We start from the raw sequence: 13,666 nt of genomic DNA, 5'->3' as shown, positions 1-13,666 counted from the left end.
ACACGCTCGCACGCATACACGTCCCATTCTTCTTTGGGGTGTAGATACGCGGTTCTAATAGCTACGTAGTTAATCGTTACCGTCGAAAATAAACGCATTTCTCGTGTCTTTTCTAAGCTTGTCGTGTCTCCTGTCTGCTCGAGGAAAAGTCACCCCGACGTTACGATTAATGAAATTCGAAATTATGGGATGCGCGTATAATAAAAAGAGGAAGAATATTGTTCACATTATTGAGGAATCAATGGAACTGTTCAGAATGTTGAAATATTTTGTTCAGATTTTGAATGCAGAAAAAGGAAGTAGCAATGTCGTTTTTTAAATACTTCAGAAGCGAATAAAAATATAAATTCCTGTTAAAATTTCTGTTCGTGGGAAGATCCCCAATTTGTAACCTTGTTGGATGAACGTCGGGTGTGACTTTGAAAAGGGGTGAGTTTTGGGGGATGATAGTTGCGAGTGCATGCCTCTTCGTGAAAACATTTCGACGACAGTGCCCAAATGATCGAGGTTTTCACGCGCAGGAACGGATCTCCGTGAAAGAATTTCAAAATTCTCGTTAATTAATACTCTCTGACAATTATTTCTGTGTCACAATTAACTCCAAAAAATAGCTCACGATTTGTGTACAAACCTACAAAGGTTCTACAATCTAGGTTCTATATATATATATATATATATATATTTTTTTTTTTTTTTGACAATGTCTCCACCGTTAGCTTACATGTAACGATTGTAGCACAAAGTTATTTTAAAAATCTTTATTGTTTTGAATATACACATCTAAAAGTGGGTTTCTACAGTGAAGTCAGTTTGAGTTAAGATGAATTCTGATTCTGATTTGTGTTTCATAAATTACCATCCAAAGAAAACTACAGAGCTTAATACATATTAAGAACTCTTGTTCGTTAAGATATAAAGATACGTAAAATATTAAAATATTGTATTTGTATACGCTAATTTGTTTATAACATCATTTCATGTTAGCTATAAAAAGTTGTTCAAATATTTCAAAAAATCGTCTGGAGTTACTCATTCGTCCTAGCGAAAATGTCATCGAGCGCAAAGAAGTAAAAACTATTTATTTTTCAACAAAGAACACTCATAGTCACGCGACTAATCCCTGCGCGCGAAAACTGACAAAATACACGGATCGTATCGTCGTTGAGCATTCCGTTGGGAGTAGAAACGGGAGAAACGTTATCGTTCGCAACGCATACGTGTAAGACGCGCGCATATCAGACGATCCTTTTACTTTTTCAGAGTATACCTCTTGTACGTACACATTTTCCATTTCATCTCCTTGCGTCTGTACATTTTTAATATACACACTCTCTAGTCAACAAAACGTCCGTTCTTGTTTTTCAGCGAACATCGATTCCTCGTACACGCGGACGAATTTCAGTTCGTCTTCTACCTTGTTCCTTTGCTTGCTCTGTCTCGTCTTGGCTGGCAGTCTTTTTGTTAACTCTCGGATTATCAATACTGTTCGTAATACGATTAACGAAACGCGTACCCTCCTGGCCGCGGCAGCGTATCCCGAGAAAGCGTATAATCTTTAGTACGATTCGTTACGACTCGATTCGGTCGACTCTCTTTCGCGAGCCTGAGAGAGAAAGGGAACTAACGAAACACTAGCTGTGACGCGAAAGAGACAACAACGTTGTGTTTAAACAAAAGAAAAGAAAATAATGCTTCCGCGTGGATGTTGAAAAATCACTGCACCGTCGTCGAGTACACGCTGCGCCTATGCGCATGGTTCTCCTCGTCAACTAAAGCTTTAAGATTTCGGCTTGGACTGTCGTTGTCGGTTAAATGGAGTATTCCTCGACGATGGTTCAACGACAATTAGTCACTCGATGGCCAAGCGATCATTCTTTTAATTTCTCTTAGAAATCACCGATGGTGCGATGGACTAGACGATTCCCTTCGTTGCCAGCTGACGAAGGTTTGGGGAACCTGTTCGTCATTCGTTCATTGCAAACCGTGTAGGAAAGCTAGTTGTCAGCGAGTCGTTTCAACCAAAGTCTCATCGATCCGATGAATCCTTTTTCAATAGTTCGATTTTCTTCTCTCTCGTGTTAGTTCTCTGTCTTTCATATACATATATATTAACTATCTATTCTAGGACCTAAGTCGCGGCGACGACTACTTTGCACCACGCGGAGGGTACACGAACGATACTAAAAAAAAAAAAAAGAGAGAGAAAAAAGAAAAGAAAAAATGAAGAGAAACGAAAAACGAAATATACAAGGTCTTTTTCTATTAAATATTACAGTGTGTCTTTTTTCTTCGCGCTAAAGCTATACGATAGACTCGTCGTCCGTGTTATTGTCTACAGTTCTATGTCAGGTTCCTTCCTTTCATCTTCGTTGGATCGCTACTCCGTTCGGATCCGAACGGTTTTAAACATTCGCGAAGGATCGCGAGGTTTCCTTCGGTTCCTCGATCTGTCGAGATCGTCCGTTGATCGGTTAATAAATATCTCTCGTAAGTACGAAGTCATCGAGCTGATCGAACGGTTCCGTTCGACGCATCGACCGACATCGTTCGCTTCGACCTGAACGTGACACCACACAAGCTATCGATTCCTTCTCGACGAGAACGGCTGAAGATTAATGACTAGGCCGCGGTCGGGGTGCTCCTAATCATTCAGCTCGTCCGTGTAACGTAGCGTCATGAATCGGGCATGGACAATCGCGAGCGATACTGCAGGGAATGTCTACAGGGAGCGTGTATGAAAATTGTCTTTTTTCCTCAGTCCTTGATTAGGTTTCGCCAGCAGGATCCGAATTCACCGGCTGGATCCAGCCCCCCCGTTGCTTCCTCGTACTCTCCCGCCAGCTACGATTTACGAAGCGAGAGGACGCGCGGCGCGGATTCGTCAGGGAATGTCTACGGGGACCGGACAAGTGTCTTTCTTGAGCCTCCTCTAACAAGTGGTCGTTTTGCGTTTCACTTGGCGTCGTTATGTGTCCATGTGTCGATACTTGTGAGCCGACATCTGCGCCAGGCCCAGCACAGCGTACTGACACTGTAGACAGTGATAGTGAGTCTGTTTGCCAGAGTGCTGACACTGAACACCTCCGCAGGGTTGACTGGGCGTGAACTTTTGGAAGCCCGCCGCTGCGATGCTGTCCAACTTGGCGTGCTGTCGACGGTGAGCCACTACCTTGTTGGTGTCCGTGCAAACGAAGTCGCATTTCAGACAGTGGAAGTGCGAGGCTTTGTTCTGCATCGAGCCCAGTGACGAAGTATAGGCGCATTGAACCCTGCCGCACGGAACATTGGCCCTGTACTGCTGGAAGTCGCCACCCATCAGGGTGTCCAGTCGCTCGTGTCTCGCGGTGTGCTGCACGAAACGCGTTTTGTCGCAGAACGAGTACCCGCAGTCCTGACGCATACAGTGGAAATGCGTCTGATGCTCTCTGTATCCGCAATGGGTGTATCTGCAGTCTTCGTTGAATCTGAACCTGAAACCGTAGAGGAAGCGAATTACGACAACGCCATAGAACCCTATGAACGTGAAACGTAACGAAGAATAGAATAGAATACAAACCTGACGTATCCTTCGGGTACAGGTTCGTCCTTGAGCATTCGCATCGAATGATGAAGCCTTTGCTTCTTCGCCTCGGGAGAATTGCTGTCGGGGGGAGACAGAGACCTCTTGTTCAAATTCAAGTTTGCCGCTAAGGAAGCCAAGGGATTCTCATCCCTGGTAGGAGGTAGAAAATTCGCTGGGGGTAGACCAGGCGCGAACATCAAACCTGGTCCACCAGTATACATGCCACCGTGCTGAAGGAAAGGCGGTAGAGCTTGATTCATTAAAGCGATCTGCTGATTCATGGCAGCCATCACGGCTGGGCTAGGAAAATGAAAGCCGTGACTGAGGTCGAGCTCGAATTTGGTTGGAACCGGAGACTGTTGCACGTTCGGCGGTAAGCTCGGCTGCGACAACTGTCCGTTCTCGTTGCTGTCCATCACAGAGTTGTTCCCTTCGTCCTTCAAAACTTCACTGGGCTCCCTCTTCACGTTCGGGGCGTTCTGTATGCCAACATCGGACCCACACCATGTACGTTCCATTTTCACTTCTTTTACCTGGGTTTGCTGGCTCATCTGGCCCAGAGTTTGTTGCATCTGACGTTGCATTTGATTTTGGAAGTTCTGAATGTTCTGAGCCATCTGAGCGTTCTGCGCCATGAAGTCGTGCTTCTGCGACAGCTGTGCCAAGTAATCGTGCTGCAGTTGACTGGGGACCTGATTGGCCAAGTCGTGTTGCTGCTGACTGAGGATGACACCCGTCGAGTGTTTCGGGATGTGAGCCACCAATCGATCCAGTTCGGAGAACGCTTGATTGCACGGGTTGCAGTGATAGTGGTTTTTGCGCTTCAGTTTGCAGAAGGGCCTGCCGCAGCTCTGCTCGGGCCCGTAAAGAGTATGCGGCGAGGCTGAACTGGTGGATGGGAGAACCGGCGATTCTGTAATCGAAATGATCGGTCTAAGTTCGAGCGTGAAATCCCGAACGACAAACGTGAATCGTGACGACATTATACTGATACAATACTAAGAGAACACGTTTCAAGCCAACAAAATTTGTCGTCGAAAGAGACACGAACCTTGATGCACGGAAGTTCGCATGGATAGCACGACGCCCGGAAGTGCAGGTTCACTCGGCGGTCCACTGACCGGATAATAGGTGCCTGCCGCCCTCACCACTAGCAACAATCAACCAAACAACCAACACTTCAAATATACCTCCCACTATAATTACAACCACCTTGTACAATAGATACATCGGACAGAAAGAACAAAATAATTGTACAAACGTATGGAAAAAAAAAAAAAAAAAAAATTTGAGTAAAACGGGAGTAGTGGAGATGTAGGTTAATCCTTTCGATAAGCGGTACGGTTGAATGAATCGATCAAAATATCGAAAGGGTCGAGGAGTGCTGATATGAGGTGTTCAAATATACATTGAAGTGCGTGTACGTGCAAAAAAAAAACATGCATTGATCGGGTGACTCTTTCTCGTGACATTTCAAGTAACTACCAAACAAAACTCATCTATAAAACAATACTATACATGTGCATTGGTTCGTGTCCTTAGCCAAACAGCACTTACCGGTCGTTTTGTTGGCGTCCGGACTCGGAATCTCGGATTCCTTGTCGTCTATCATCGATCTGTTCTCCCCATCCCCTCCGGTCAAACTTTCGTCCGGCTTCTCTATGAGCTCGGCAGGATTTTTCACCTGGATCCTCGGTTTGGATTCTTGAACCGTTGCTTGCGCCGGTGTCTGGCACTCGTGGGACGACGACTCGTGGCTGCCGGTTTCGTTGTGACCGCTGTGCTGTCTCTCGTGCAAAGCCATGGTCGAGTATCTGACGAACGAGTAGCCGCAGTTCGGTCTGGTACAGTGGAAATGCCGATTGACGCGATTACTGTGACAACCGGGCAACCGGCAATCCACTATCTTGTCGAAGAAGGCAAAGCCTGGCGGTATGTCGACGTTATCGTGAAAGTCTTTGCTGTGCATCAGCAACTGGTCGGGTTTGTCCGTGGAGAAGTGACACCTTGGTTGCAAACAATGATGATGTCTGGTGGACCTGAGAACGCAAGCCAGATCGGGACATCCGTCGGGATTATAGGTCGAGAACCCCTCGGGTTCGCCGAGGCTGTTCGAAGGCGAGATGCTTCCTTCGCGTTCCTCGGTCAAAGGATTCGGCGTCAAGCTAGGCGTTTGAGGTTTTGGTAGTTTGAAACTGGTGAAAATAGCCTGTGGGGAGTCGTGAGTGTGCGTGGCATGATCACCGCCGGACCAGATTTCGATTACCCGATTCTTAGGAGGTCTGCCCCTCTTCCGCCTGAACATCGCGTCGATGTTCGTCAGGTGGGTCAATGTTACGTCCGAGGACAGAGCATGAGAGGAGCAAGAGAGGTTCAGTTGCCTGCTGTACTCGTGGATCTTGTAGTGCTGAAGGCGACGGAAGGGCTTGTCCGTGGAAAGAATGACTTCGCGACAGTTCTCCCAGTTGCAGTGGTAATGCTTCTCCTTGTCCGCGTACGGGCAATTATCGTCGCAGCCTCCTTCCTCGAAAAAGGCGTCTGTGATGCGTTCTTGAGTCTCGTGCTCTCTTAAATGTTCCCTAACTTCGCGTGGGTCCCTTAACGCGGCCCCGCAACGATCCAAGCCGCAATGATGATGCTCCCTGCCCAGATGACACGGACAATCAGCGGTGGCAGGTACCAGGTACGCAAGTTCCGTAGGGGTAAGTTGACTTTGCTGTTGCGGTTGGTGTGGCTGTTCAACGGTCACCGTGGAACTTCCGCTGGCCGTGACGGTGGTCGTTGGCGCGGTGAGGTCCATCGCGAGGTCGCTTCCGCTTTGGAAAGAGTCGTCGAGAGAATAGTAGGATGGCGAACCCCTGTCTTCGTTCGAACTTTCACCGTTTAAGCTCAAGGAAAGACTTTGAGTGCTGAGATCGTCGGGCGGCCAGGAACCGGATGGTCGAATCCCACCGACTGTGCTGATCTGCTTGTATTTTCTGTAAGCCAGCTCGGACTCGTGGCGTTCGTGTTTCCGCTTATGGGAGAATAGTTGACCGGAAGAGTGGAGGACGTAGCTGCAGTGAGGTCGTATGCAGTGGATATGGTTGCAAACACGGGAGAAACGACACTGCTCGAAGGGACACGCCTCTGATTTCATGAACTTCTTGAATCCGTCTCTGGACAGCTGTTCGTCTTTGATGTGGTAGGATTTGTGTTTGTCTGTGAAAAGGAAAGAGTAATTGAAGCTTATCGTAAAAGATACGATTAAAAATGTGTCTTTTTTTTTTTTTTTTTTTTTTTTTTTGCACTACTATAACACCGTAACAACACAAGTAATTTTAATAATATCAACACGTCATCTACGAATCTAAACTACAAATGGTTATGCATTTATAGCAAGTCTTTCTAATTTTTAGTCATAAGGGTAGAGCGTTGCAAACGTAAACATTTATTTACCCATGTCAGCCTTGTTCTTGAAGGTGAATCGACAACCTGGTCGTCGACAATGGAAGTGCGTGGTCCGTTGACCAGCGAAAGGACAGTGTTCGGTAGCACAGCTCTCGGTGGCTCGAAATCTCTGGAAACCTTCCTGTATGATCGCGGAATCTTTACGGTGATAGTTTGCGTGCATCTGCACGTCTGACGTTGATATGTAAACCTTGTCGCAATTCTCGTGTATACAGTGGTAGTGAGTCTGTTTCCTATTGTGAGGACAGGCACGACCCGGATGCCTTTCCGAGCAGTCGTCCGTTGGCGAGTACCTCATGAAACCGTGCTGCAAAGATTCGTCCCTCTTTTTGTGCCACTTGAAATGCCTGATCATCTCTTCCTTTTTCACAAACACCCTACCACTGCAGTCCAGACAGTGAAAATGCTCTCTGCAGCCAAGTTCCTTACAGTACGAGCTACCACATTCTTGTCCCGATGAGTACCTCCTCACATATCGAGAGTAATCGATTATCGGCTGGGACACAGAGCTTTTCGAGCTGCCGATTAGTGTGTCTGCAACTGGAGACATGCTTTGTCTCAATAATGCTGAAATCAGAAACCAGAACGAGAAGGTTAGAATTAGTTCGCAGAACTGGCCGGCTGACGATTGATTCGACATGAATCAAATAATTCGATAAACTGTATATAAGGCATTAGCGATTCAAACTTTATTCCTTTACAATCGAGAGGTACCACTGGGTTTTACCAAGATTGTTGTTTGTTTGCTGCTAATTAAACAAACACAACAAAAATGAAACGATATATTTTAGACAGATGTTTGTCTATAAATCAAAAGTGATACCGAAATAATAATATTATATAATATTTTTCAACTGTATATTATGCTGAATATTAAATATTATCATAAGGTTAGAACTGGAAATAATCTTTGATTTCAGCGGCACGTGATAATTTCCTATTTTGCGTCTCTCCAACTGAACTCAGTCGGTAGTATTATCGTTCGCTGCTAAATACGGCTGTCGGTAAGGAAGATCTCCGCAGTTAAGGTAGTTGAACTGGCAGAAGCTTGCCTCGTTGAACGGCTTTATCCGCAGTGGCGTTAATGCAGTTCAACGACACATTAGAACAATTTCCGATGCACATATCAAGAGTTATGAGCGTCCGTTCGACGACCCGCGAGCTCTTGGACACCCGAAAAACTGGTTATCCGCGTTGCACAGAGAAATAAGGAGAGCGTTGGAGCAAAAAGGAGAATTCCAGAGAAAACAATGACTGTAGTGAAAAAAAAAAAGGAATCGTGAATTCGATACACCACGCAATACTCGCGGGAATATAACGAAATGTTGCTGAAAGAGGATAGCCATTGATTTTTAAACAAATTCCGATACATAAAGTATCGTTCAGGTACAGATATTCTTTAAAGAATATAAAGTACTATCGGATGGTTTTTGTAAATTTGCAGATCTTTTGAAGTAGTTTTGTTAAATTTCATTGTGATCTTCATTATCAATTTGCGAGGACAATTAGTATTCTACATTTTAATTTCAACGCTCATTTATTAATGTTTCGTGTAAATACGCTGTAATTTTTGCGAGTATAGTTGGCGTCTTTAATTGGCTCTCGCTATGAAACTCCGCGTTCCCTTCTTCAGAACATTAATAAGCGTGTGCTCCTCATCCTTCCGAGTAGTACGAATTTCGCGAGTAGCCGCGAAATATGTAAGCGGGAGGAGAATATATGGTATAGCGTGCCCCCCGCACCCCCGTTCGCCGGAAACCACGTTCTTCGTTCGGCGTACCCTTGTCGAGGGCCCGGTTGATTCGAAGAAATTCCTACTTGCCGACTCTGCGCGTATGAATGCGTTCAGAAACGAGTTTAAAAATTGTCGAATATTTCTCTTAGGGGTCCCCTTCTCGGCCACGCCTGGTGGGGGGGATAGGTACAGGCGAAGTTTTATGCGCACGTGTGTACGCGAAAGAGAAGAAGGGTTCGCGTCGTGGCGGAGGAACCGAAGAAAAAGGAACGCCGAGAAAAGAGACGAAACGGTAAAGGTTGCGAGGGAGAGGCACGGGCATTATGCTTCGGCATTATGTTCTCCAAATTACGCGAATCTATGCTCGACCGTTTGCACGACCTTCTACTATCGGGAGGTCCTGGAATTTCGTACACCCTCCGAGACCTTGCGCCGAGACTCTGAGCCTACGTGCTCATGCCAGAAAGTCCTCGAGTTGCGGGATTCGTGGGTGGGTGGGTGCATCGCCCTTTCATGTAGTTTATTTCGCGAAGAAGAATATCTAGATCTGTTTACCTTTGAGTAACTTTCAATATTGAATAATAAATGTGTTTCAGGGATATAGGAAGATGAAAACTGGAAAGCATTTGTAAGCCCTGCGACTAAACAAAGCCTAATAGACATTGTTTACATCGCCTTTATTCGTAGTATCATGTGGGTCCTCCTTAATACCAAACTCCTTAATACTAAAACTATCGAGCCAGTCAATTTGACCAGACTTCAAACTTTTTAAGGACAATTATTCCAATAGACTGTTTAAGGACAATTATTCCGATAGAAAAATAATTTTATTGGTAAATGCGTCTGCTCCTGCATCGTTTAACTAGAAACATACAGTTGTACTTATCATAGGTATGCATGAAACTCGGCAATGTCAGTATGAAAATTTTCAAATAGTTTTTCTGTATTGTTTTTTTTTTGTTTTCAGAACATAACGAACACTTTTGAGTATTTTTGCTTGGTTTTCGTCGACGAAGTATCCCTCGGTAAATGTATCGATTGTTTTGCTTCTAGATATCGTGACCTACTACCAGCAGACATTCTGCGCATTTAATAGCCAAGAATACAAACAGCTTATAAAATTTGATTTGCCACATCCGGTCGAAATTTTTGAGAAAGAATATTCTTTAGGGTTTTCTATATTCTGTTCTCGAGGTAATTGACTATCCCCACGTGTAGCTCGTGATACCAAGAAATTAGACGTGAAATACGATGTTCAAGTGTCCATTACTACACTGACAGGCATATTTACCAATTAAGAAACAAAATCCTAAACTCCCTTTGGAAAAGTTGTTTAATTAAAGCGATATCGATTGCCAAATATACAACCCAATTTCCTTCCTTGTCATTTGTCGTGCCACCAAAAGTGTTCAGTTCGAGAACTAGAACCACCGACTTGCACAACCTTTCCCCCGATTTCTTTCATTGGCTCGCGATCAAAGGCGTCGAAATTCTTCCGTAACAGGGGGGACAGGCACGTGGTCGAGTTACGAAATTTACAGTTCGGCCTGGATGTTTAAATTAATTATCCGACTCCGCTGAACCTAACCGGGAACGCTCCGCGTATATTGTTGCGTAACATTCGGTTATGACTATTAATCTATCCTCCTGGTGCAGTAATTATGTAACGCAGCTGCGTGTTTTGTGCCGCTCGTTAAGAGCCACCTTCTGACTAGCAAGCCGCGTCGAGGAAATTGTTATCCGCACGAATTTACAACCAGCTTCTCGGCGCTGTTTGTCGGTGTTGAACGCTCTCGGGACATAGACAAAGCGAGGGAGGACGACACGCGGGGGGGTCAAGGCCCGATCGGGTTGTATTAATTAAGAATAAGCTCATTCGGCATCTCGAGGCACGGTGTCCATGATTCTTCTTTCGTATCCGGGAATGTCAGACATTTTGTTGACGCCTAATTATGCGGCTCGCGACGCAGGAAGCGTGCCAAGACGGCGACCGCGCGACTGTCGAACGACACCTGGCCTTGGAACTCGTTAAAAGATACAATGATGCATATTCTGCGCGAATCGTGCGCTTCTTCGCGATTTTGACGTTACAAGTAGCTTTCCAGACTAACGGAAATTCGTATCTATAGTTTAAACGATTTTATACCCGATCGAGGGGACCCCGGAGATCGACTCTTCGAGGCGTGCGATTTAAAAGAAAATAAAACCCGAGCCGCACAGAAAAACAGTGTCAACAACATATTAAACTACTTGTACCGCACGGGAATGCGGAAAATTCATTCTTACGAATCTATATGAATTACTTTGCACAATATGATAAGACTTGAAATGGTCAATGGTCAATGGTCAATGCATACAAAATCCAATGAGATTTATTACACTGATAAAATATATTTTTGTCTTCTTTTGCAATAAACAAGTTATGGGATTAATTGTTTGAACGGTTAATCTGTTCAAACTAATTTTCTATTAATAAACTATCGATTAATTTGAAACTGTTGGCAGATGAGCGTCATCGATACATCCTCTTTGTAAACAAACATTATTGTGTATTACTTATTATTACTAAGTCATGAATTGATCCTAAGAGCGTCGAAAATGTTAATTATCTATATTGTACAATTTTGGGACCCCTATCTAGGTCAGCTGGCCTGGCTGGCCCACCCTCCGATAGGGTTGCTTCCAATCGATTCGAACACAACAGTTTCTGAGAATTAAAGATAGTTGGCATTGAGATGGTGGATTTCAATTGTGAAAACGAACTACAATTTTTATGAGAGAATTTCTCGGAGATTCTAAACTAGGAAGACACTTGAAGAATGAGTAAATGATGAGTTTCTATAAATATAACGTATAACTCAGTATACCTATAAACTATATTTTGATTTTCTTTTTTGTAAAATTTAATGCGCATATGCAATCATCAATTAAGACATCTAAAGAATAAACATTCAAGTGTAAAGAGAAGTCGATCCATAAACGACTCCGAACCACATACCGGCTCGTCTAATCGTACGTTCCAAATAGGGAAGTCGAAAATGTGATCAAGATCCCGAGGATTTGTGTCTCCTCCGGGGATAACGAATTAATCCTAACAGTGAGACACCAACCGTCATACGGTAAGTAACAGAGACGTACGAATACCAAGAACGATTACACGTATTCATTCTAGATCACCATTAATTATAATGAGAACGAGTTGGTTACCATTTCCCCTGATAGGTCTGCTATCGCAGTTATCAGAAACATAAAATTTAATTAACTGATTTACATATTGTACCCATTATTTAACAGCGAATGAAATATTTATGTTCTCAAGTGTACCAACTATTAACACTGGACTCATTACGCAACAATTTACGCATCGTCGAATGAGGTAACAAATGATAAATAAACTATTTGCGCTTCATCGCTAATTCACCTCAAACTTTATAACGGACTGCTTTACTCTAAACCTTTCATTCTCAGATATATTCTAAACGTAGTGTTCCTGTAAAGTTATTGCGGACACTATAGATTTCTATTAAGTGGGTACAAAGTAGCCCTACCATATGGTAGTCCATATAACAAAGAAAGGCTTTGCATCGCAAGGATTAACAAACAATCGTACTACCGTGCTACCGTTCGGGTCTTTACGAACTAACAAGATACACTTTTGTCGATCGACAAAAAATACGATTGAACAAGTCGGTTCCTTTTTTTGTCTGCTCGAGCGTTCCAAGGGAGACGACGTGCCACCCACGCAGTCTGTCGAAAACGCTGGCAGCAAATGAAGAATACGAGAAACGTGACGCGGCTTAAGGGACAAATCTTAAAAAATACGAGAAACTCACAGGACGCCACACGCACCAGCGCCCTCCTTTCCCCCCTTCTTTTCCTACCCTTACCAGGATCGAGCGGCTTTCAGGTCGAACCCTTTTATTCGTAGTTCTTGAAACTCGCGCGACAGAGAAGGGGAAAGGTCGATCCGGCTGCGAATGGAAACGGGCCCGAGCTTGGGGAGTATAAAATTTTCAAAAAGCCCGATCCTGAAAAGCAGGCCCCGTATTTCAGCGCGGCTGTCCCGTTCTCCTTCTTTTTTAAATCGTTTAATCCGCGTGGCCTCGACTGAATAACCCTTTATACGCGTCCCACGATCTGACCCGTGTGCACCGAAATCCTCCAGCGCTCACGACCTCCAGCGCTCTCGACGACCTCGATCGAATGAAAAATTAAATAATTGTCGTTGCCACATTCTGATGAATTGCCGATACGAAAAAGTACGTTCGTCGCCGTCGATTACCGACGAATTGTCAGATCTTCTATTCACGAAAAATTCAAAGAATGATTCGCGTCGCATGAATGAAACGGATGGATCTCATGGTCAGTTCGTTTTCCAAATATACACCAGGTAAATTTTTATTTTTCAAATCCCTTAAAAACATTTATTTGTCGAACACGCAATAATTCTATGAAGTCCGAGAAGATTCGCACTTTCTGCGAAGGTAAACAACTCGGGAACAAGATTAAATAGCGCACACGTAGGTGTGCAATTTTTAATTGCTTTTGTACGTTCAATCTATCGCTGACGGACTCCACACGTCAAGATACACCCCGTGTTGTGAGTCACCCAATTAACGGAACAACCGGTGGTCCTCTTCGCTTGGTAGCCAGAAATCTATACCGCGGACAATAAAAATTATTCGACGCACCGAATAAGATCGGGAAGGGCCGATTCACGAATAATTAACAGTTAGAGTCGTTCAAAAGGACGAAAGGGGGGGTGGAGGGTGGGGGCAAAGGTTAACGTAGCCCACAAAATCGCGTGTTTGGATAATGCGTCAAGTGCCTGCTGCGTCGCAGTCCGTTCTCCTTGCAATCGCGAAGGGTCCATTGAACCTTTTCCTTCCATTTTTTTTCCCTCTCCCTCGAGAGGGCCT

General features: G+C 44.4%; 1 protein-coding gene across 3 annotated transcripts in view; it reads right to left on the bottom strand.

Annotated features, from left to right (window-relative positions):
- Nucleotides 1-385: 385 nt before the first annotated feature.
- The window catches only part of LOC128886138 (uncharacterized), a 125,256-nt gene continuing 111,975 nt past the window's right edge, over nucleotides 386-13,666 (bottom strand). For 2 of the 3 annotated variants that reach the window (XM_054140742.1, XM_054140743.1), the window contains 5 exons: nucleotides 7,001-7,579; nucleotides 5,120-6,763; nucleotides 4,614-4,712; nucleotides 3,557-4,475; nucleotides 386-3,470 (listed from right to left, as the gene is read on the bottom strand). In XM_054140742.1, coding sequence (XP_053996717.1) covers nucleotides 2,966-3,470; nucleotides 3,557-4,475; nucleotides 4,614-4,712; nucleotides 5,120-6,763; nucleotides 7,001-7,579 — 3,746 coding nt within the window. In that variant the 3' untranslated portion in view covers nucleotides 386-2,965. The remainder of the gene's footprint in view (nucleotides 3,471-3,556; nucleotides 4,476-4,613; nucleotides 4,713-5,119; nucleotides 6,764-7,000; nucleotides 7,580-13,666) is intronic. The other variant, XM_054140744.1, reaches the window with a different exon arrangement.

Source organism: Hylaeus anthracinus, unplaced genomic scaffold, assembly GCF_026225885.1.
Source record: "Hylaeus anthracinus isolate JK02 unplaced genomic scaffold, UHH_iyHylAnth1.0_haploid 11982, whole genome shotgun sequence".
NCBI lineage: Eukaryota > Metazoa > Arthropoda > Insecta > Hymenoptera > Colletidae > Hylaeus > Hylaeus anthracinus.
This window is presented reverse-complemented; position numbering and strand designations above follow the sequence as displayed.